We start from the raw sequence: 24668 nt of genomic DNA on the forward strand, positions 1-24668 counted from the left end.
GGGGATACAGGATAACCCGGGATGCAGGGGCTATAACCCAGGGATGCAGGGGCTATAACCCGGGGATACAGGGGCTATAACCCGGGGATACAGAGGCTATAACCCGGGGATACAGGGGCTATAACCCGGGGATGCAGGGGCTATAACCCGGGGATGCAGGGCTATAACCCGGGGATCTATAACCAGGGATACAGAGGCTATAACCTGGGGATACCCGGGGATAACCCGGGGATCTATAACCCGGGGATACATGGGCTATAACCCGGGGATACAGAGGGCTATAACCCGGGGATACAATCGGCTATAACCCGGGGATACATGGGCTATAACCCGGGGATACATGGGCTATAACCCGGGATACATGGGCAATAACCGGGGATACAGAGGCTATACCCCGGGGATACAATCGGCTATAACCCGGGGATACATGGGCTATAACCCGGGGATACATGTGCTATAACCTGGGGATACAGGGACTATAACCCGGGGATACATGGGCTATAACCCAGGGGATACAGAGGCTATAACCCGGGGATACATGGGCTATAACCCGGGGATCTATAACCCGGGGATACAGGGCTATAACCCGGGATACAGGGTCTATAACCTGGGGATACAGGGTCTATAACCCGGGGATACAGGGCTATAACCCGGGATCTATAACCCGGGGATACAGGGGCTATAACCCGGGGATACAGGGGCTATAACCCGGGGATACAGGGGCTATAACCCGGGGATCTATAACCCGGGGATACAGGGGCTATAACCCGGGGATACAGGGGCTATAACCCGGGGATGCAGGAGCTTATAACCCGGGGATGCAGGGGCTATAACCCGGGGATGCAGGGGCTATAACCCGGGGATGCAGGGGCTATAACCCGGGGATACAGGGGCTATAACCCGGGGATGCAGGGGCTATAACCCGGGGATACAGGGGCTATAACCCGGGATGCAGGGGCTATAACCCAGGGATGCAGGGGCTATAACCCGAGGGATGCAGGAGCTATAACCCGGGGATACAGGGCTATAACCCGGGGACGCAGGGCTATAACCCGGGGATACAGGGCTATAACCCGGGGATACAGAGGCTATAACCCGGGGATACAGGGGCTATAACCCGGGGATCTATAACCCGGGGATACAGAGGCTATAACCCGGGGATACAGAGGCTATAACCCGGGGATACAGGGGCTATAACCCGGGGATACAAGGGCTGGGATTGAGTGACCACAGTGATAACTGGGTATTAGTGGTGACTGGGAAGTAAAACTTTCAGCCGATGATCATTTATCGAATCCCGACTTTGATAACCGTAGCTCACACAATCGACCACTTATTTGTGTTACTTAGACTTTGTTGATGTATTGCAAAGTGCGGGTTAGATACACGCTATTCAAGATCCATAACAAAGGTCTACACAATACTAGAAGCTAGTTCAAAACAAGGTGAATTTTAAAAAAGAAAAAAAAGATTTAAAAGAAAAAACGGGCAGGTATGTCGGAAAATTATCGTAAATTTTAAAAAATGTTGTTTTCATTTCCTCAAATTCTACTAATTCTAACTAATCTCCTTGTGTAGTGAAATCTCTAAAATACATTTTCATCCGTTATTAATTAGTATTTTGGATCAATTATTAACATAGCTATAGAGAGTAAAGCGGAAATAAAAAAGAATGTTATAGTTGTTTTTTAGTTGGGGAATTCGTAAATCAAGGCTGGTATTCTATCAAGTTTGTCAGGTAAATAGAGACATCCCGATCGTTCAAAACTCAACCCAGAAAAACCTTTTAAAAGTGAATAACAAATCTGGGGGTTCCCTCCTGTTAAACCTCAAAGTGATGCTATCAGCTGGAGATTAGTGAGATGTCGAATACAATACCTTTCCCCCCGAGCGTCAACCTGCCGGGTACCTCCAGAATCACCGCTACCAGCGCAACCACACCTGCAACACAGACAAAAATCTCATCATGACGCCGCTGTCACCTGCGATACCCGCGGCGGCTCGTGGCCCGCTTAATGAAGACTGTATCTGCGTTATCGGTGCGCTGCGCACACCTACAGTGATGAAACATGACATTTACTTAGCCTCTACACGAGTCTGAAGGGGAGGCTGCTTGTTAACATGAACATCCTGCCCCTCACTGCTGGGCATCCCCTCAACTGTCACACTGAATCAGACTCCCTTACCTGCAGACGCACACATGGCGCGCCACTCGCTGATGGAATGGCGGGGGAGAGGTTTAGGGTGGGGCAGAGCTGGAGGGGTAGAGGATGTACACGTGACACAATATCGTATAACATTTATTTTCCCTGAAACGTAGTATTGAGCCATATGAAAATGATAAAATATTACTTTTTTCGTTTGGGTCTTTTAGAATATCTACCGAGATCGGAAAACCTTATATGCTTATATAGTGGCGTCAAACAGAACGAGCACAGTGTTGCAAACAGCGCGGGAATTACAATGGTCAAGGAAATGGACTTGGGATTTAGCTCTCCATCCCGGTTCAATCCGACCTCCCTGTAGACTAACAACTAGTCTCTGAAATGAACATATTTTACAGAAAAAAAAGTCCATAGTAACACCAAAAAATATAATGAAAAGGAGCCCTGGACTTTCTTCATTTTCTGAAGATGTGGAAATGTAGACGCCACATTTTCTTGTGTGAGCTTTCTTGGATATATTTGCTTCAGGGTCCGTATGACAGACTACCATTTAAGTTGAACCTGAGGGAAAATAATGTGGTTCAGGGACTGTGAGACAGACTAGTTGAGAGGGAACACCCCTCCGTCCTTTCCAACTAATCCCCCTGCTGGGTCCCCAAGGGTAGGGTTATGAGGGAGGGGGAGGGGAGGGGGAGACAGAACCTCCCCCCGGAAGATACAACGTGCCACAATGCAGTAAAACACCACAGCAATTTGTTCTAGTGGCAGTTAGCAGATACAGCAAGCAGAACACAGCCCAGTCCCTTCCATTAAACTGCGGTAGGTTCAACAACAAGAGGCTTCCCATGTCATACAGAGAAACCATTGAACTTTATGGAGCCTAGCGCCAAACAGAACAGATCAAAATGTTGACATGTAAAACAAATCCGATGGTCAACCCCTCCCAGATGATCTCTCCAAGAATGGCAAGTTATGGAACCATTCTCCACAAGAAGAATCGGTCAGCGGTCATCCCACGTGGGGAAGTGTCCGGTCATTATGTCTCGAGTCTTTGATCCCGGTGCCTAATCAACTACTGCTGTGTGTACACGTCCGTAGTGGTACGCGCCAGCTGAGAGTCTTATTCACAGTGTCAGTCTGTTTACGTAGTAATCTAGCCCAGATGGTACGTCGGAACCGTCAAGACATTACTCGTCACTTGCTCCATGATATGCTAAAACAATATGACTGACAATCCTCATTCCATATCTTGGAAACCTGCAATGTGACGTCGTTGTAACGTTCCGGAACAAATACCAAAGAAAAATTCTTCATAAACAACAGAATTCACGCTCAAACGCCATTCAAGCTATTTGCGTACTTAAACAGGGTGATAATTTGCATTGGAAGAGAAATAATAATATATAACCGCCATGAAGCATTTAGAAAAAAAGTTGTCGATGTTTATATTATTATCTGCTACTTTGGTTTTTAAGTCGACAGAACCGACACGATGTGGAATGGTAAATATTATTCTTTAGATAGAAAGGGAAGAAGAACGTGGCAGCAGTTTTTTTACAGTTGTTGTGCGTAAATGTTTGACGGTTTCTTTGAACCTGTTTCACATATCATTAAGTACAGAATATACAGTCAAATAACGGAAGAAAGTTAGCCTTTATCCGTAATCCATATTTCGCAATATAGTCGCTGTGATCTTTTGTATATATTGTAACCATGGTTTTGTAAACATCAGATGGAATATTCTCTGTTATCTTACGTCGAAGAACTCCAGTACGCTCAGCTGTGTATTTCAGTTCAGTGAAGTAGAATTCTGAAATGCCCAGAACATGTATACGAAGTTGTTCTTCTGGAGTCGTATTTAGCTGATGATGAGGAACCTAAACCGGTTGTTTGTGTTACCTGCGCATATCCCTCTGGCTATCTGCGCAAACAATGATGGTCGTGTGTGTCAAATAAACACACGCTCCGGTACTGAGAGTCTGAGAATGGCGGCGCCGAAATTCATTCGGAACACACACGCTGGACTTATTACTCTCGACGCATGACCGCTGGCCGACAGTCTCCGTATGCATCGTTGTCTTCAGGGTGCAATTATCATGAACAGTCACTGGAGCAATAAATTTGCACTTTGAATTATATAATTTCTTTGATGCTCAAGTATGTTTAGTAGTAGATGAAACGGCTTCAAAGTGTAGTGACGACGCGCTAAATACCTAAATTCCTCATTGAGTGAGTGAGTGAGTTTGGTTTAACGCCGCTATGCACAGGGTATTTCAGTTATATCACAGCCTGCCCTCTTGATGTTCTAGCAAATCTCTAAGTGATCCAGGCATATGTCCTATACCACTTTGGCGAAATCCACGGCAAGCGGCTATGGTTCTGACAAGACCTAGAAATATAATCCCACGAACCGGGATTTAAACAGCAAAAACAGTCTTCTTTAGCACCCAAGGGCAGCATCTAGTCAAAGTGAATTGCGACTTTTTAAGGATAATGCTATAATGAGTGAGTCGGGAATTTATCAATATTCAAGCAATATCACGGTGTGAACACCAGAAATGGGCTTCACCCATTGTACCCCTGTAGGGAATCGAACCCGGGTGTTCGGCGTGTCGAATGCATTAACCACGATGCCCACTCACTTGTCCATTTGACGCCAAGTATGGATCAAGTAATGACCATCTTTTGACCTCTCTTGGTATGACACGGCCGGGTGATGGAACTTTCAATCTCCCGCTGTCAGTCAATAAGTACATTACCGTACATATGCCGAACGGAATCGCTCGAAAAACGATAAAACTAAAATTGACATAACACGAACTTGAAATAACTTTTCTCAAACGCTTCATTGAAAAAGATGACATAGTTTTTATTTGTTGGGGTACCTGGTTAAGATTTAATTGCCTTACATGCGTGCTTCACATGCGCACTGGAAAACTCACCATCTGTTTTAATCATCTAAAATGAGCCGCATGTACCACGCGCCAATTAACCTATTATCGGCAGCCGTGCTCAGACTGGGCTCTGTATTATGCACCTTATTACCAAGATGGCCAACTGAGGTAAATCTGCTCCACGGTGGCTCCGCATCTGCGGTGTATTACCAGTTCTCCACACACTGCACCTTGACGAGCTAGACGAGGCAACACAGGCGTATTGTAACTGGCCTTGTGATGTTGGCTTTTATTGAATAAAATCAGTTCCTTATTGCTTAACGTCCTAGATAAGATAAGTTAGTTTATCTTCCCAGCATTAGGACGCACTCCCATCTGATCGGTAACAGCTGTGGAACGAAATCCGTGCCGTAAGCAAAGGGTTGTTTGAGAATAGACACACAGTAAATATATCATCACGATGTTCCTATGATAACACTACTACCCATATTGTCAACAAATCTGTAAATAAGAACCAGCATTGCAAACATATTAAATGACTGCCCTGGTTTCAAAAATCATCAGATGTACATCCTTGGACGAACCCTTCTGTCTTCATTCGCAATGGTGGACTTGGAAAAGAAACAGTCTGGTTGCAATTAACGTAGAGCTATGTAAAAATACATCTTCACATATTAGGTTTCATCTCCGGACCTGTGGATCAAACCAAATTCATCCCCGACACCAGATTGTCAAAACACAGACGTGGGTGTTTAAGAAAAGTTTTCTTTTTCAAACCTGCATTGCCGTTATCTTCAAACGTGACAGGTCGGTGTTTTTGTTTGTTATATACATTTGCGTTTGTTTTGAGTTTTCCGAGATATATCCTTATTTTTGCTACTGTAATTAGTTTTGAGGAAACACTACACGATGCATCATCCGGGTTCCTGTTCAAGCTGTCATCACAATTTAGCGCGAGATATTGAAGTGCAAACTCATAAATACTTATTTTACTACATACGGTCATGCCTAAACACCATACAACACGAAACAATGCGTACCTCGTGGTCTTCATTGACTAAATATGTTCTAGGCAGGCCATGAATGTGAATAGCCCTCAGCTGGTGGACTCTTGAGATGTCGGGGCCACATACCCGTGGCCATACTTCAACCACCCCCCGCTAACACAACAACGCTGACATCTCCCAAACCGTTCCCCGACGATAAAATAGTCTCAACAGGGAAACCACGGCCATTTCGCAATTCTTACCCACAATAAAACCGTTTCCGGACGCCCCTGCCCCAAGCGTGAACTTTACATAATTCCTGATTCGTTTCAATCTCTAATCTCTCGACAAGTCGGGAAATAAATCACATGTTAAACATGTACAACTGCCATTGTATGGGGACTCCCCAAACCAGTAATGGTCGCAAAATGAAAACTGAGACTTAGGAATGTTACGATACTGGGATAATTGTTATGACAGAATCCAATTGTTTTCGTTTATCTTGTTTTTCTTTGTGTGCCTGGCTTATATCGGATGGTAAATCCGTTTCGGGCGATCTATCATCACCCGAACCCCACTATAAATATCCATCCTGTAGAGTTCCAAACAATTACCCACGCTAATATATTCAATTCATGAATGATGTTTTTATCCCCAAATTCAAACAGACGTTGTATATATTCTTTCGCCAATTTCTCCCTTTTCACATTATGCGGGCGTGTCCGTTTCTCCGGATTCCTGTTTTTCAAACTATTGCAGCTATTTCCGGTGAAATGCATGATGGGAAGGAAGAATGGTGGTTTTGTTTTGCTGACTCGGCAATATGTCGATAGGCTGACTCGTAGTATTATGCAATGTTGACAGAAACAACAGTGCTATCATGTCATCAACCCTTGGTTACCAGGGCAACACATGACGCGAAGGTACAAACAGTCGATAACATCGTCTAGGGGCTTCCTGTCTGTTTCGTAATGCTTCCATTGAATCCATAAACGTCACGAATGGCTGATAAATATCATACATAAACATAAAAATAATGCATACCACTAAATGCTATCTGATACGTACAGGAACAGTAAATGTTAAACCCATGATTTATATATTGATAGTCCCTGGTTCAGATATTGCCCTGGCATTTATAGGCTGAAGCAAAACAAGGGTATCCTTTGTTTCTGGTCACTTGACAGTTGGTATTTTCCGGTTTTACAACATGACAAGGGGAGATAACTCTAAATATACTTCGGCCGGCATGGTGATATTATTAACCGATTTTGGGTGTTTGAGTTCAGGTTTACACGCTTTTCAGCAATATTCCAGCAATATCACGACGGGAGACACCAGAAATAGTCTTCGCACACTATACCCATGTGGGGAATCGATCCCGGACCGAAAGTTTTGGCCACTGGGCTACCCAACCGCCCCTACTGATTTTTGCACCCTGCTCGGATTCTTTAGACCATTCAAGGAGAAAGGTCAGTTTCCACATCGAATAAGAAAAGAAACGCTCTTTTCATAAGGATTTTGATAATTTGATACAAACTTTTTACATTTTACATGCCGACAGGGGTACAATGTGCGATAACAATCCACAAAACACAAGTGTACATTAAATTGAAGTCAATGCTTAATTATTAATGCCACCCATTCTGGATTTGAGCTGGACTTTTAAATATGTTGAACCTCGAGTCCAGGCAGCAATATGTCGCTTTGATGGTATGGTTGTATACGATAATCCCAAGCTTTACACTGTGTGGTAAAACTACCCAGCTTTACACTGTGTGGTAAAATCACCCAGCTTTACACTGTGTGGTAAAATCACCCAGCTTTACACTGTGTGGTAAAATCACTCCAGCTTTACACTGTGTGCTTTACACTGTGTGGTATAATCACCCAGCTTTACACTGTGTAAAATCACACACTGTGTGGTATAATCACCGTTTACACTGTGGTAAAATCACCAAGCTTTAATCACCCAGCTTTACACTGTGTGGTAAAATCACCCAGCTTTACACTGTGTGGTACAATCACCCAGCTTTACACTGTGTGGTAAAATCACCCAGCTTTACACTGTGTGGTAAAATCACCCAGCTTTACACTGTGTGGTAAAATCACCCAGCTTTACACTGTGTGGTAAAATCACCCAGCTTTACACTGTGTGGTAAAATCACCCAGCTGTTACAATCACCCAGCTGTGTGTGGTACAATCACCCAGCTTTACACTGTGTGGTATAATCACCCAGCTTTACACTGTGTGGTATAATCACCCAGCTTTACACTGTGTGGTAAAATCTACCCAGCTTTACACTGTCTGGTAATCCCCACTTTACACTGTCTGGTAAAATCGTCCCGCTTTACATTGGTGAAAACTTTTACTCCCCTATAGAAAAAGCTTTATACTGTTACAAATCTCAACTTTACCCTCTCTTGTAAAATATCCCAGCTTTACACTCTCTGGTAAAATGGGCCAGCTTTACTTTGTCTTGTAAAATATCCCAGCTTTACACACCCTGGTAAAATGAACCAGCTTTACTCTGTCTTGTAAAACCCGGGGGTTCATTACCATGATAATGAAAACTTGGAACGGTTGGTATTTAAATCGGATGTGCATAGAAGCAGCATATTGACAACAGCTGCAGAGCCAGGAACCGGCTCCAAGAGCTGTTTCTACACACAAGTCTGTTTTTGTTAAACGCTATAGGTAGCAGCCATGTGTTGAATAGAGGATGCACTTAAACCTACATTAGTACAGTCTGTAGTTTGGACGGTTGACAGAAAATAATATTATTTTGTTGACATTGGTAAACGCAGTAGAACAGTTTTGACATCCATCGCGACAGGGGCTAAACCGTAGTTCACATTAATGTAATAAACGATGCATTAGATTAACATTCAGTACATCTCGATCCAGTGCCCCGCCCTCGTATGTTTGTTTTAGTATATCCACTTTCTTGTGTTAAATCTAACAATATTTATTTATAACAAATCGCTGTATAAACACTTCCTTATGTTCGACGAGCCGATGGGAACCTAGTGGTTCAAACGTTCGATCGTCGCGTCTAATGACTGGGTTCGATTTTTACATGCGTATGTGTGATACTGCTGTTGCTATAAGCGACGTAAAACCATATCCACTCCTAAAGTTGGAACCTACGCCCTCCACATGCACTTCTCGACAATATATTATGTAGTTATGTAGTTATATACCTTGCATTATGAGACATATATTCAATTGATAAACAAACATATTGCATGTAAAAAGTATTATTACATTATTATAACATATTTATTTTCAAAAGAACCTACGCCCGTCCTCATGCCCCTTTCAAAATATTATATTGTAGTACATATAACTTGCATCTTGATACACTTATTTATTAAATTGATAAGCAAACTTATTGCATTAAACATTATAATAAAATTATTATAAAATATTTATTTCAAAAGAGCTAGATCTTTTATATTATCATTAAATACATGTATTTTTAATCAAATGAAACCTTCTTAAAACAACAGGTTTATTCCATACATGCTTAGAAAGACAGGTGAGACAAACGTGCCATTCTTATCACAAAAATACTTTACAACGGCAAGAAAATGCTGATTTTGTATCAGTTTACAAAGAAAATCACGATTGATTTCCGGTGTTGCCACGCTTATCTCCCTTGATCTTGCATCATAATACCACACTGTATCTTAACACCAGGATGTATCCTACCATTATCTGCGCATATGGTCTTGCGCATATTTCTCTCACACGGGAATGTGTACATGCAACATCCATCCCGGCGGGGAGGGGCGTGGCAGCTGAAATGCACACCACTCATAAACCACGTGGAAATGTCAGATTGAAATTGATTAAACAATGGAGGCGGATCCTGTACCAAAAGCCGAGATGTGTAGTCCTTTTTTCTACGCACACATCGTGCTGCGCATGCGCAATTCTTTCCACATGGAATAAGGATCCCGTAGGTTTAGACTGTGTATATTATTCATAGGCCTACATAAATAACGAACAGTACTAAGGAAATAATTAAATTAATAACCTGGATTCTTCTTGCAGATAAGGCTGTGTTTTTTTATGAAAATTATAAGACATTCCCAGGTTATTAATGGTTTACGTAAGTTAGCGGTGGTAAATAACACATCCTATAAGAATCTTGCAATACCGTGGCTTCATCACATGCAGCCGTTAAAACCGCTGGAGCAAATGTGTACAGCAACTGGAAATATTTGCTTACTGATATGCACACGTGTTAAAGGTAATACAGCCAATATATGTGCCCATTAGACGTAAGACGGATGGCGATGTACTGAGAGCTGGTTCCATTAGTTTGTTGATATATACAAGTGCTCAGATCTACAAGTGTGAAATTTACAAGTGCTGCATTCTGTGAATGTTGGATTCTACGAGTGTTAAGTCCTACTGCTGTTGAAACCTTCAAGTTTTATAAACGATTTGGATTCGACAGTGATGAAATGAATAAATACTGAAATAGACAAGAGTCGAAGACCACAGGGGTTGGAATTTAAAAATTTCAAACTGTGTTTGTTTTAGATTGAAGTGTTGAAATTAACAAATGGTTAGGGGAGATGTGTTGAAATGTACAAGCTCTGACATAGACATGCGAAGAATTCTCAAGAATGAAAACGACAAGAATAGAGTACATGTGTGTTTCCTATACAACGGATGAGACCCGTGAAGATCCAGGTTAGAATTGGTCTCCAGTAACCCATTCTTGTAAGAGGCGACTAACGGGATCGGGTGGTCCGGCTCGCTGTCTTGGTTGCTACATGTCATGGGTTCCCAATTGCGAAATTCGATGCTTGTGCTGTTGATCACTGGATTATGTGGTCCAGACTCGATTATTTTCAGACCGCCGCCATAGCTTGGAAGATTGGCGTAAGACTAAGCTCACTCACTCACTCAATTGCGAGGATCGATGCTCATGATGCTGATTATTGGATTGTCTGGTCCAGACTCGATTATTTACAGATCGCAGCTATATAATAGGAATATTGATGAGTGCGACATTAAACAACTGACAAAAAAACCAACACACTCACAATTTATATAAACGTGCTTCTTTCAAAGAATTATATACTGATAGTCTTGAATAACTGGTTAAGAAACACAATATAGAAGCGTTGCTGGGTAACGATATCACTGTATGTTTTTCCTTGATTTCGACCTGGAGTTGTAGTACATGACGTTATCAAGGATATGCATCTGCTGTCGAGATAGCACTTGTAACAGCCGTCACACCGCTGTCCGAGGTGAGGGACAGGCGCGTGCTTGTGTTCTCATGGCATTCGCTGAGTGCACCTTAATACAGAAGATCATCAAAATCTTTATCTGTCCTGGATTTTTAGATAGTAACTTCAGCGGGCTTCCGTAAGTTTTGTTCCATTTTGTTATATGACAGCTGAAAACCTTGACGAAAAACAGTGACGCATCTCAGTAAGCTGGTTTAAGCTAATAAACATACTTGTTCATTTGAACAGATGTATCAGGTTCATTTTATGCATAAACCAGCACTCATTCTGAATTGTACCTACTTTTCGTTATGACCGACTATTTGCATCCTTACTTAAAAAATGCCGCGGGTTTGCCTTTGTCTCCATGGATATAAATAATAAATTTATTTTCCAAGAACGTTATCGATATCTAAATCTACACCAGTTCTAATTTTGCAATTGTAGAAACTTTTTTGGTCTGTACAGGAATCTTTTGGTACTAAATTCAGTATTTTGGCGGTCTGTAAATATTCGAGTCTGGACCAGACAATCCAGTGGTCAACAGCATGAGCATCGATCTGCACAACTGGGATGCAATGACAAGTGTCAGTGTCCATCACCCAGACTGTATTGAAGCTTTCGTATTGCGCGTTGACTTTGATTGTGTGCATGAATGAATGCTGCTCAAAAACATTTCTTCACATTACTGAGGGCGGCCTGTTAATAACGGATTGAGGATCGTGGGAACAACCTTGACCGCATGGAACTCGTGGACATGGGCGAATGATTATGATGTATACTCATGCCAATAATGGTTGTTCACTTATTTTTAATTGGAGAGGGGTGTGGGTGTTGTGAGGTGTGTAAAGGGGTCGAACAACCATTATTGGCATGAGTATATATGGAATGTTATTACTTATATATTTTGTTGTTTTAAAGTCGAACCCAGCAATGCGGCTATATGACGACAGCTTGTAAATAATCGAGTGTGGACCAAACAATCCAGTGATCGACATCATGAGCATCGATCTACGTAATTAGGATAGATGACATGTGTCAACCAAGTCAGCGAGCCTGACCACCCGATCCTGTTAGTCGCCTCTTACGACAAGCATGGGTTGCTGAAGACCAATTCTAACCCAGATCTTCCCGGGTAAAGGTTCATGTTTATCCACCTTTTTGCTGAAAACGCTGGTCTGACGTTAGCTGGCAACGTTTGTGAACGTGAACGGTTGCTGAAGACCAATTCTAACCCGGACTATAATAATTCTTCACAGATATCGAGATGCCGGTATTATTTTATATAACCCGATGGTACTGGTATATCAGGCATTGCATTTATACCAAGGTGTAGAAAGCCGGTTTTACTCATCAATATCGGTGTAGAAAGGTCGGTGTTTGTAATATATATATATATCACCGTGTACATGGGGCTAAGACAGATGTGTACATTCCCAGCCGTGGTAAAACCCCAGTGTGATGTCCAAGTGCACCCGTGGGAGGCCATGCCGGGCTTTATGGCCACGCTGATACGAAACTCGGCGTTAGAAGTTTTTATGCATGTTTACATACAACCCGCAACTAATGCGCAGAACCATACAAAGTACGCACAGTACGTTTTCCACATCAACGCTGGACCCGGTCCTGTAGTTTAATTAACGACATGCACATTTTACATGAATATTTCGTTACTGGAGTGGAAAAACTTCACAACATGTGAAGCATGGCCGTGTAGGTAATAAATGAAGCGACGAGACCCCCCTTCCCCCGGACGAGGCTCCAGTACACCGCCTGCTGGTGGGAGGGAGGGGGTGGGGCGATCTCACCTGTCGCCGGCCATTGATACACTGGGAGTGAGTGCTGCAGGAATTCCCTGACGGACGAACCGGATGCATGTGAAGATATGCCTTTACATTAAAAAATCAAAAGAAGCATGCATAAAAATCCAACCAACACCCCACCCACCTACTCTAAAAATTCAAAGAATGAAATGAATGAAATCATGATGAAAACTGAAACTGAAAACTAAACAAACAGAAAAAAGATACATGAAAATAAATAAATAACATAATAAATAAAATAACATCCAGGGCGTTTTTTGTGAATCCACTTGTTCTGTTATGTAAAACTCCCACGGTTCACCTACAGCTTTATGCCCATGTGACAAAGCTTATTACAAAGGATGTATGGGGAGGGCGGAAGGGGGAATGACGACAAAGTCTACAACGTTCCTTTCTCCTTTCTGTACAATCTTAATGCATGCTGCCGGAAAATTGAATTCGATTGGATCTTCCAAGTTTGGAAATTATCATTCCTTTATCTTCCATCACAATGATTCTGTTTTTAGCCGATACCTATGCAGGGGATGTTCTTTCTACATTCGCAAATGTGAAGGTTACGTGTCACATTTTGACGTTATTTCAACTTATTTGACTTACTATTTGAATTTGAACAAACTTTAACCTTCAAAGTACAAGACTATGAGGGGCGGACATCTTATCGTAGTTTAGAGGGGCGGTGGGGTAGCCAAGTGGTTAAAGCATTCGATCGTCACGCCGCACACCCGGGTTCGATTCCCTCATGGGTAGAATGTGTGCACACACACACACTACACACACACTATGATATTGCTGGAATATTGCTAAAAGCGGCGTAAAACTATACTCACTCCCTCGTTGTTAAGATGCACCCAGTTCAGGGAGGAATAACGACAATTTTATCGAACGTCACATGTTATTCACCGTCGATGACGTTGAGGTCGTGAACAATGAAAAGGCCAAACATGAATGAATTCTCAACAACCATTTGTCAGGTCTAAAAATTCGAGTTTTTGAAATATTTCTCCGAAAACAACCTGTCTGTTTTTCTGCCATCACAAGGATCTCAGACACCTGAAAATCTCTTCAACCAGAACCGCATTCCAGGAATCTGATTTACAGCCATGACGTAAAGAGGCCCTGAAATACCCCTCAAGGGCCCGGCGAACATGGATTATCAAAACCCGATAGGTTGAAAACGGTCGCCATAAAACAGACCGAGGTGAGAAAGAGTGTTGGTGACGACAAGCTCACACGGCTGATGAGAGACTTAAAGTATTGTGGAAAGTTAAATAGCAAATCGACAGCTGCGAGGGGCTTCTGCACAACTAATTGTCAGCTCATAAGGCCACTAGTGCAGGAAGTGATAGTGTAATGAACATAGCATCCCTCATCGGGACCATTATACCGATCTGTTTGACCAGCGGAACTAATGGGGGGAAGCTTCATTGCTCATATGTGGTAGTGTTTTCACCTCGACGTCCCGTGATGCGCGTATCACTTTTGGCGTGAAGTGCTGATCAGTTGATTGGAGTTTGTGGTTAGGGGGATAGTTTTACGTCGGGTTTAGCATCATTGGAGCAAAATCACGGCTGAGGACGCTGCTCAGTGGTTTAAGAAATTGCATTCTTCGAGTTCAACCATTATATTGACGTCACGCTTTACTTTTGATTGCAGTTGGTTTGAATTGTTTGTTTATTGTTTAACGCTGCACTCAGCAATATTACAGCTATACTGTCTGTAAATACTCGAGTCTGGACCAGACAGACCTGTGATCAACGTCATAAGCATCGACCTACGCAGTTGGGATCCCGTTAGTCGCCTCTTACGATAAGCATTGGTTGCTGAAGACCAATTCCAACACGGGTCTTCACAGTTGGTTCTGATGAGATTTACCGGTCATTTTGAACAAGCATTTGAAAACAGTAAAACGGACCAGCTATAGGTCATTATGAAAAATTATAGGGAAGTTACATTGTCAACCATAATTGATATCAGTCTAATCTATTGATTCAAGGGATAGTGTCTACTTCCGGTATATACAGATGCGAGTAAATCATTGTCAGTCATTGAAATTTCAGAATAAGCACATATCTCTACGTAGGATCCCCATTACCACGAAGATAACACATGCAATGTGAAACAGGCTTCTGTTTTTCGCGGAACGCAAACTGACCTGGTTTGTTCCGGTAAATACTTCGATTTGAAAACGTTAACTTTGTAGTTACCTCCCTTTGCCGATTTTTTAACATGCTTGCCCATGAGGCTGTTTGCACAATTAACTGCTGAGAAAAAAGTACCTCTGGGAATAAGTTTCAGATGAGAAACATCTTAATTTTGTTCACAGCCTTGTCTTTCGGGTTGTCTATGTTTGCTAGAAAAATATATAAAAACCTTTAAACTGCTTTCTTCAGCTATAGCGTTCAATCATTCCACGATACTATATGTAGATGTACGTACCAATGTTTCACTCGTCCCGTAAATTTAACACTTGGCACCCATGAGGTATTATACATGTCAATTTAAAAACAACGTTAACGGTTTTTGCCAGCGGGATATTTGTGACTCCTTTTGATGTGTTTTTAGGTATGGTAACCACGCACTAAGCAATATTCCAGATAGACATTCTATACAACGACGATCTGTAAATTGACTAAGGTAGACCAGACTACCCAGTGATAGATATCATGAGCACCATCCGATCACCCGATCCATTTAGCATAATGAGTGAGTATGGTTTTGCTCTGCTTTTAGCAATATTCCAGCAATATCACGGCGGGGGACACCAGAAATGGGCTTCACACATTGTACCCATGTGGGGAATTGAACCCGGGTCTCCGCGTGACGAGCGGACGCTTTAACCACTTGGCTACCCCACCGCCTCATTTAGCATAAGGATCTGGGCCTAGATTTTCGAAGCTCTCTTAGCGCTAAGATAGTCGTAAGTTAATGTTAGGGTATGGCACTTACGACTATCTTAGCGCTAAGTGAGCTTCGAAAATCTAGGTCCTGAAATGTGAGGAAGTAATCCCTGTGGATTCCTGTTGTGTTTGGTGGCACGATTTTGAAAAGGAAGAAAAGACGACAGTATTGAGGTCATCGGAATATTTTCTACCTACAAGTGTTAATGCAGTTGAAATTCTGACGAGCCAACGCTTTGGTTTGGGAACAGCCAGGGGCATTTAGCACGCAACAGATATATGATTTTCAGGTTTGAATCTGACCAATGGTGAAAGTTCGATATTTTCAAGAATCTGAAGGATCTAATCGTGATTGTTTCTTTGATGTGTCCGTATGTCTTAATGAAACCCCGCGGCGGTCGGGTAACCTAGTGGTTAGCCGAAGTTCGATTCCACACATGGGTACAAGGTGTGAAGCCCATTACTCGTGTCCCAAGCCGGGATATTGCTAGAATATTGCCAATAGCGGCGTAAAACCCCAAAACTAAGAATTCCAGACCTCGCATTCAGGACAGTACCTGTTTGAAACGTCAACCTATCCAATCAGAAGTTAAAGAAGATATGATGTTTATTTGTGAAAGAAACCCCTCTAGCTTTTTAACATTATTTGAGAAGTGGTCAATGGAAAGACATACCTCAGTCGTAAGGACTCATTAATCAGTCATCTTAAACACAGATAGTGCGTGAGTTAAAATTTAAAGTGACGTCGGCAATATGTCAGCCATATTGTGAATGTAACAGAGAATACATATATCAGAGTATATAAAACCTGTCAAAGGTAAGCCGAGCAGAGTATCACAGATATATAATGTTAAAACTGGTATCTGACCTTAAAATACATATGTAGATTTAACATCATCGGGAATCGCATAGACTGGATTAACGAGGGTTCACTGGACTAATGCTTAGTCTCTGAATATATATGGGGGCGGTGGGGTAGCCTAGTGGTTAAAGCGTTCGCTCGTCACGCCGAAGGACCGGGTTCGATTCCCCACATGGGTACAATGTGTGAAGCCCATATCTGGTTTCCCCCGCCGTGATATTGCTGGAATATTGCTAAAAGCGGCGTTAAACCCAACTCACTCACTCACTCTGAATATATATAATTTTGATAGTAACAAACAAGCCCATTTAAATTGAAAAGGAGCCCCAGGGAGACCAGAGATTCAGAACCTGAAGAAATCTAGACTTGCTTTATTTAGGGTTTTAGCACTGCAGAGAGGCTTGGCAGTAGGGAAAATAATGTGGTTTAAGGACTGTGAGACAGACTAAGGGTTCACTAAACATGTTTCTCTGTTAATCGTTTTTGTGAAACATGCAAAATTTTATCTGTTATAACACACCAAATATCTTGTTTTCGACCGAAAATGGAAACGAGTATAATTAATTAGAATTTTGTTTTATATTTATCGGAATGTACGACCACGAAAGTTAAAGGGACGTTAACGCGACCGGAAGCAAGCATAGACCACTTTCGGCAACAATTACAGTTCGGTCTGGCATCGGTTTCTTTATTGTTCATTGGTCAGTCATCACAAGTCCCTCAATACAGTCTGTCTGGACTTCAGGTTTAGTCTGTAGGCAGAAACAGGATTTGTTTTGCTTTGGTCTGTGTTTCTGTTTCAATGTTATTCCAAAGGTATTCAATGTCCGCCCAGTCCGATAGCAACAGTTTTCCATGAGAAGGAGTTCATCGCGACCCTAGCTCTGTGGAAGTTGATAGTCCTCTCAATGGGAAACCAATTACAGACCAAACAGAGGAAACTCGGTTGTTCCACAGGGACAATTAACAATGCAAAATTCTTCAAACTCTTCAAATGTAACGATACACATCATCATCATCATCATTAGCAACACCAACAGAACATACAATAAGAAAACAGACTGCAACAGCAACGTTCTTAACAGCACCAACAAAACAGTAAACAACGTCGTAATCAATATCAATAACGGGATTCTGTTTACGCTATTATACCAGCTTGAGTAGATTTTGAAAAGCGTTGTGCAAGAACTTTAAGAAAGTGGTAATTGGCATCAAGCCGTTAGAACATAGGGTGTTCCTTGTAACGGTGCCTCAATGCTCCGATTCGTATTACAGTAAGCGTCCATTTATTCCACGTGGGGGAGAATGGGTGGTTGTATTCCCTCTGGTTCCATTGGGAGAATACAAACGTAATGCCCTCTCAGTGCAAGCATTGGCATCAAGAAAAAGGTACACGTTTTACTGCAGACTAATATTATCCCATAGCGGTTGTCACGCCAATGTTTCTCAAAACCAGTTTTAGCTCGCGTAAACATGCGCAGCTTGAATAAAAGACTTACCTTGTTTTAACGGTTTCTCGGGAACAGATTTATATACACAGTATTGTGGTTTGCTCATCAGTTACACAATATGCCCCCTTGCTTCAAGAGATCTTCATTGCACTTGTTTGAAGGAGACAATTTCAGAACATTGATGCAGGCTTAAAATACGTTAACTGCAAAAAATGACAGAGGCTGTATTTGGCGTTGGGTTGAGTTACAGTATGATGTTTGGGTAGAGGATTTGTGACGATAAAAAGCCGAGACTTATTTTATAGAGAGATGGGTAATCGTTATTCACCATGCTGAGGGAATTTGATGAAGTAAATACGGCAGTAAAGGAACATGCAGGATTTAACGGTTTGGAACTGAGGCCACGATCTCCATCTTTTGGAATCAACGACGCTTTGTACAGGAGCATACACCTGTCCTTTGTATCTGTGAAAAAATTCACCGGTTGTTTTGTACTGGTTCTATTGTCAAATATTGACAATTGACGAATATTTTTGTAGAAGTATTTTCTTTTCAGTTAATTAAAGTTTTAATAAACAGTTGAGCAAGTTTGTGGTGAATGGTCGTTTATTTGTGAGTTCGGTTAAACGCCATCTTGAACTATATTCCAGCACTATAGATAAAGCATATGTCCTGAGCTGATTCAACAAGCACATAAAAATGAAATAACCTCGACAGCCTGTTCTCGAAAACAATGGCCGTTCAACGTGTCATTAAAGTAACGTCAACGTCAATACATGAATCAGAAGAAATCTGTCAATTCAGCACTACAGATAGGTTATGAGGTGTGAATAGTGAACATAGTCTGTCTTAACCATTGGAGTTGAGCTTGAACATTCACTCTGTGAAAGTTCTCATTACTGTAGGTGTGAAACTGCAAGGCCAGTACACCTGGAAAGAGTGAGTGAGTGAGTGAGTGAGTTTGGTTTACGTCCTTTTTAGCAATATTCCAGCAATATCACGGTGGGGGACATCAGAAATGAGCTTCACACACTGTACCAATGTGGTGAATCGAACCCGGGTGTACGGTGTGATGAGCGAACACTTTAACCACTGCCCTATAGGCACTAGGCTACCACACCGCCCCGCATCTAGAAAGAAGGTTCCTGACACGCCTAAGGGACTCAAGTGAGTCTCAGAGTCCCTGAACTACATATTCCCTACTGCCTAACCCTCCCTGCAATGCTAAAGCCCTAAATGAAGCAAGGCTAGATTTCCTCAGGTTCTGAATCTCTAAACTCACTGGGTCTCCTTTTCAATTTAAATGGAATTATTTGTTTCAAACAAAATATGCACGTTCAGAGACTACGCATTAGTCTGAAGGGACTTGTGCACGACACCATCATTGATGTGTTGAATTTAACATCAGTTGTGATACCCGTATCAAATGCATCACCAACGATTAACCATTTCTTACTTGTTTTCCATATTCGCCGACTTCAAACATGGGCGTATGCCTTCGTTGCTCGGTAGTTTATTCTGAGGTAGACAAAATACATATCCAAATACGCTAAAACGCAATGAAAGTAAAATCTGAAGAAAACACATCAAAACTAATAGCTCAAGGTTTTGTTGCTTTTATTGTACGGAGTATTGTATTACGTTTTTTTTCATCCAGTTCTCTGGATCTGCAATTTTGGATATAAATTCTGATATACTGTTTGATGTACAAAAAGCAAAGTCGTTCCTGATCATGTTTTTGAAATCAGTAAGACATGGAAGAATTAAGGTACATCTGTATAAATATAGACATAATAATAAAATATAAAAATAACGTTCGACCTGTCTAAACATCATTTAAAAAATGTTGTGAGTAAAGTTTTTATTGCCCTTTTGTACCTTGCCAACTCGGAATATATTTTATGCGGACTGGTAAGAAGACTGAAGGATTCCAGCACCTTTTGTGATGAATGGACACAAAACTGAGACTATAACCTGTCAATGTAGCCCGTCACACTTGGCTACCATCATCTCACGGTGTCTCCCGTCTACAGAGAAGTACCACCAGCATGGAGAACAAAGTCCGTTGCGTAGCAACACTTTTATTTTACAGCAGCCAAGCATGACGCGGAAAAAAGCCAGAAGAGATATAAGAAATGGTTCTGACGTTGTTTAAGTCTGTCCTGGTATTGACGGCTTTTGCCAACTGAAACTACAGTTGTATTGTCTCTAGAACAATATTGAAGAACTTTAAACGCTCGACAAATAGACTTTTCTTACACGTATTCTTCATTCGAAAATATATCTGCTTCGTTCTTATATAGGCCTATATTAAATCAGGAAGCTTGAGATGCTTTTATCCGCGTTTACCTGTTCTCCGCATATATCAGCCAGAACCAGAATAACCAGCTTGGGGAGAATTCATTGTTCGCAAATGAAATTGTAGCTTTCGTGCAGATGTCATCTAATGCATATAATATGTTCATCTGTTACGCGAGCTAATGATTACTCCATGATATAGATCCATGAAACAGAGTGAAGAAATAGAATCGTTACCAGGATGGTGGTTTTGTATGCCAAAAGAGTTTGGACGAATTTACAATCATTATTCCATTACATATATAGTTAGGAGATTTTGGCTGAGGTTTCATAGCAACTTGGAAACAGGAATAACATCAGGGATGCAAATACGTGGGCGTATGTTGCAATTCGAACCGGGTTTAGCCGGCACCGGCGGATGCTCTTACAAGTTGACCATCTTGTACCTGTAGCAGGGCGTGGAGTCATCCCACAGATGACATCCTTACCTTGTCAGCTTGCTGATGGGGTTAACCTCTTTGGTCATGTGAACAAGGCGTTCGACTTCGGATTAGAAGGTCCGTGGTTCGAATCCCAGCCCGGGACTCGGAAATTTTATGGCCGCTACATACCCACCCGTGCATATGACATCACAGGTTCACCGAGTTGAAGGTGGTGTGAAACAAATATACACAAAACAGCATATGCAAGTCTAGACGACCGCCGTTTCTGGAACCTGATGAGAGTCTCTGGAAATGATTTTGTCGTTTTCGTTTTATCAGAGCGTGGAGCACGGGTATGATGTTTACAAAGCAGGAAAGCACCGGTCCAACAAAACAGAGCCATCTTATTTGAGCCTACAAACGTGTTGACGGTTGAGCACTGATACAAAAACGACGTGTCCATCGTGCGTAGAAAGTTGTTCTACACGGTAAAGCACTGACGCTAAAACAGAGACAACTCATTTGAGCCAACAGACTTGCTCTACTCGGTAGAACACTGACTCCAAATCCCCCCGAAGTCATCTTCACTGAGCCCACAAACCTGTTCTACATGGTAATTCACTGACACAAAAAGCAGGAACGTCTTCACCGAGCCAAAAGGCATGTTCTACATGGTATAACACTGTCACAAAACCAGAGACATGTAACGTGAGTCAAGAACAGCAGTGACAAGTAGAGCAGTGACAAGTAGAGCAGTGACACGTGGAGCAGTGACAAGAGGAGCAGTGACAAGTGGAGCAGTGACAAGTGGAGCAGTGACAAATGGAGCAGTGACAAGTGGAGCAGTGACAAGAAGAGCAGTGACAAGCGGAGCAGTGGCAAGTGGAGCAGTGACAAGAAGAGCAGTGACAAGCAGAGCAGTGACAAGAAGAGCAGTGGCAAGAAGAGCAGTGGCAAGAAGAGCAGTGGCAAGAAGAGCAGTGACAAGTAGAGCAGTGACAAGTGAGAGCAGTGACAAGAAGAGCAGTGACAAGAAGAGTGGCAGTGAGCAAGAAGAGCAGTGACAAGAAGAGCAGTGGCAAGAAGAGCAGGTGACAAGAAGAGAGCAGTGACAAGAAGAGCAAGTGACAGAAGAGCAGTGACAAGTACAGCAGTGACAAGAAGAGCAGTGGCAAGAAGAGCAGTGACAAGTAGAGCAGTGGCAGTGAGCAGTGACAAGTAGAGCAGTGACAAGTAGAGCAGTGACAAGTAGAGCAGTGACAAGAAGAGCAGTGGCAAGAAGAGCAGTGACAAGTAGAGCAGTGGCAAGAAGAGCAGTGACAAGTAGAGCAGTGGCAAGAAGAGCAGTGACAAGAAGAGCAGTGGCAAGAAGAGTGACAAAGTGACAAGTAGAGCAGTGGCAAGAAGAGCAGTGACAAGTAGAGCAGTGACAAGAAGAAGGAGCATCGAGAGAAAGCGGTGGCAAAAGAGCAGTGACTAGAAGAGCAGTGGCAAGCGGAGCAGTGGCAAGTGGAGCAGTGACAAGAAGAGCAGTGACAAGCGGAGCAGTGGCAAGAAGAGGAGTGGCAAGAAGAGCAGTGACAAGAAGAGCAGTGACAAGTAGAGCAGTGACAAGTAGAGCAGTGACAAGTGGAGCAGTGACAAGTAGAACAGTGACAAGTAGAGCAATGACAAGAAGAGCAGTGACAAGAAGAGCAGTGGCAAGTAGAGCAGTGACACAAACCAACCAGGGACATCTTCGATGGACCCTACGGCTCAGTTATTCTGTTGTATACCTTATTCGCTACGGGTATTCTGTTTTACCGTCTAAAGGTATGCTCACAGTTAGCACTGATGAATGACAAGGATGAGTGACATGTTGTAGTGAGGATATGCCTCGCCATCGCTTCCTAAAATAACATAAACTGTTCCACCTGCTTGTTATTACGGCAAGCTGCAAACTGTTAGAGGGACCACGCGTTTACATTTCCCATCTGACAGACACTACTGTACCCCCAGCTCGTGTGTTTGCTGTTGGAGCTATAACACGAGCGGGGAAGTACCCTGCCTCCAGCGCTGGTCTGGTCGCCTGATGTGCTCCAGTGCTCTGTACCAGGGGATGGGGGTAGTAGCTCGCAGTGTCCCGTAGGTTGGTTATCAGAAGAGGGATGCAGGGACTGGCCTTGTCTGGGCCCTGTCTGGGCCATTTCTTGGCCTTGTTTGGGCCATGCCTGGGCCTTGTCTTGGCCATGGTTGGGTCTAGTCTGGGTCATGTGCGGGATATGTCATGGGGATGTTTGGGCCTAATCAGTGCCAAGACATGACTATGAATGGGCTATGTCTGGGTCAATACAGGGCTTTGTTTTGGCCATATCCTGGATATGTTTGGGACGTATCTTGGACATATCTGGGCCATGTTTGGGCCATGTCAGGAGATGTTTTGAACATGGGGCGGTGTATGTTTGGGGTGAGATTACGTTTGATGCTGCTTGGTGTTGTGGGGGAGTTGCAGGATATACTGGGTGATCGTTCGGGTTGAAATATAGAAGCTAGGGAATACTCCAGTTTGGGTATGTGATAGGAACTTGGGTGGATTTTGCAAGAGATGGGGTTGCGTCTCAATATTTGGTTTGAGTGGTTTTGTTATGAACTCAGTACCTGATGTTTTAGTAGTATTGTTGGAGGATGGTGATACTGTCGTATGTATGGACTTGAACCCAGGCCTTCGGCGCGACGAGCGAACGCCTTAACTACAAACCTAAACCTGAACGTACTGACAAAATGCACTGAACCTTCTACTACCAGGAGAGCTAGTCAAGGTAGTCTGAGAGTAGGGGAAGAGAGAGTGAGGGATGGAGCGAGACATAGTCATCTGTAACGTGGTGTTCGTCTGTACACACCTACCAGGTGTGGAGATGACACGGTGGTACGTGGAGGCAATCTTAGACTCGGTGTTGTCAGTCAGGCGATGAGGTATTGTTCTGTACCTTGACAGCGGGATACATTGCAGAGTGGTGTTCTCTTACTTATGTAATCACCTGATCCGGATTTAGGTCAGACGGAAAAACAAGGCGTGAAACGATGATAATCCGGACGGCACCAGACAAAAGCCTTGTCCGGATTTTAACGTCTCCGGACAAAGAATCAGTGTACGAAGTCTCTTGTTTTATGTTTTCTACCAAAACTGTTCATGAACATAAACCAGGGGGTCTGACTAACGCTATCAACACGAACGAGGTTTAAGAGCCTAGGGGTAGAGGAATATCAGTATCTTATACGAGTTCAGTGTTGTAGATTCATCCCTAATTTAACTCAACGTGGGCTTTTCAAATCAGTTCCACCGTTGCTCTACAGAACTTCAACGAGTAAGTGACGAGGATGTGAATTAGATCGGTTGTTATCGTGACAGGGCCCTTCACCTTTGACAGGGTCCTTCACCTTGCGTTCTTGCTCCTCAAAATCCCGACACTGATACTTCCTCGTTTTGAACTCTCCTGACACTAAGAGCGTGTCATGCGCTGACATGGAGCTTGAATTTATCCCTTTTCATTGATCCAGAGCTTTCCTCTCTATTGTTTCAACAACAAATGGGTACAGGAATAGAAAAAAACTGTAACCTTTAAGCTTACTAACTCTTA

General features: G+C 42.7%; 1 protein-coding gene across 1 annotated transcript in view; it reads right to left on the minus strand.

Annotated features, from left to right (window-relative positions):
• The window catches only part of LOC124290160 (neuropilin and tolloid-like protein 2), an 85609-nt gene that overhangs the window by 23388 nt on the left and 37553 nt on the right, over nt 1–24668 (minus strand). The window contains exon 2 of the mRNA XM_046726856.1: nt 1879–1941. Coding sequence (XP_046582812.1) covers nt 1879–1941 — 63 coding nt within the window. The remainder of the gene's footprint in view (nt 1–1878; nt 1942–24668) is intronic.

This window comes from Haliotis rubra, unplaced genomic scaffold (genome assembly GCF_003918875.1).
Source record: "Haliotis rubra isolate DU_JTF1 unplaced genomic scaffold, ASM391887v1 Scf459, whole genome shotgun sequence".
In the NCBI taxonomy this organism is placed as follows: domain Eukaryota; kingdom Metazoa; phylum Mollusca; class Gastropoda; order Lepetellida; family Haliotidae; genus Haliotis; species Haliotis rubra.